This window comes from Trichechus manatus, unplaced genomic scaffold (genome assembly GCF_000243295.1).
Source record: "Trichechus manatus latirostris isolate Lorelei unplaced genomic scaffold, TriManLat1.0 scaffold00057, whole genome shotgun sequence".
In the NCBI taxonomy this organism is placed as follows: domain Eukaryota; kingdom Metazoa; phylum Chordata; class Mammalia; order Sirenia; family Trichechidae; genus Trichechus; species Trichechus manatus.
The window spans coordinates 4,330,096-4,331,209 of NW_004443993.1; the positions used below are offsets into that span (position 1 = coordinate 4,330,096).

General features: G+C 44.5%; 1 protein-coding gene across 1 annotated transcript in view; it reads left to right on the forward strand.

Annotated features, from left to right (window-relative positions):
* The window catches only part of LOC101357565 (putative adhesion G protein-coupled receptor E4P), a 38,067-nt gene that overhangs the window by 12,483 nt on the left and 24,470 nt on the right, over positions 1 to 1,114 (forward strand). The window contains exon 2 of the mRNA XM_023733072.1: positions 571 to 696. Within this exon, the coding sequence (XP_023588840.1) occupies positions 571 to 696 (126 nt within the window). The remainder of the gene's footprint in view (positions 1 to 570; positions 697 to 1,114) is intronic.

The window sequence follows — 1,114 nt, forward strand, 5'->3', positions numbered from 1 at the left end:
AGTAGAACTGTCCTCCGTAGAGTTTTCTTGGCTATAATCTTTCAGGTCCCTGGGTGGTGCAGATTGTTTGCACTCAACTACTAGCCAAAAGATTTGCAGTTTGAACGTACCCAGTGGTGCCACAGAAGAAAGGCTTGGCAATCTGCTCCCATAAAGATTATCCAAAACCAGAACCAACAATAGAGTTAATTCCAACTCACAGAAACCCCCATGTGTTACAGAGTCGAACTGCTCCTGAGGGTTTTCTTGTCTGTGACCTTTCAGAAACAGATCACTAGGCCTTTCTTCCATGGCACAACTGGGTGGATTCGAACCACTAACCTTTCAGCTAATGGTGAAAGCACTTAACCAATTGCTCCATAGGAGGGCTGGTTAAATCTCTGATTTACTTTTGACCTTTGCTAAGAGCTCAGTGAGGTTTGAAGTTTGCTTGCCCGCAGTAATCAGGAGGAATCAGTTCCCTAGGGTGCAAACTTTTCCATCTGTTTTGTGTTAGGTGCAAAGGATTATCACATTGGAGCAGGCAGGCAAGTGGATGCTGATGTTTGACCTCCATTCCCTGTCTTTTAGCCATTGAAACACTGAAGATTCAGGAGAACTTAACCTGTAAGCCGAAGAACCAGACATTCAGGCTGAAAGCAGAGAATCAGACGATGGGAATTCATTGCACCACCATTGAGGAGGACGACTTGGGAGGTACAGGAAATGGAGGCCCTAGAATCTGACAAAGCAGTCTTAGAGAAATTTCCCAATGAAATTCATGTGGCTTCTTTATGAAAAGTTCATAGAAGATGTTCACTGTTACCTGAGTCAGTTCAGTTCTACAGACAGCATTTATGAAGCCACATCTGGAAAATTCTCAGCTTGAGTTCAGCACTGACAGCCAGCAAAAATAATAACAATAATTCCATTGGGAGGGGTCAGAGTGGGACTAGAATTTTAGATTTGCTAATGACTTCCTGGAGGTTCCTGGGTGGCTCAAACAGTTTGTGCTTGACTACTAAGCTAAAGGTTGGCGATGTGAACCCACCCAGCAGCGCCAAGGAAGAAAAGCCTGATGATCTGCCTTCATAAAACCCTACGGAGCACAGTTCTACCAGCCTAAAGGTTGGCA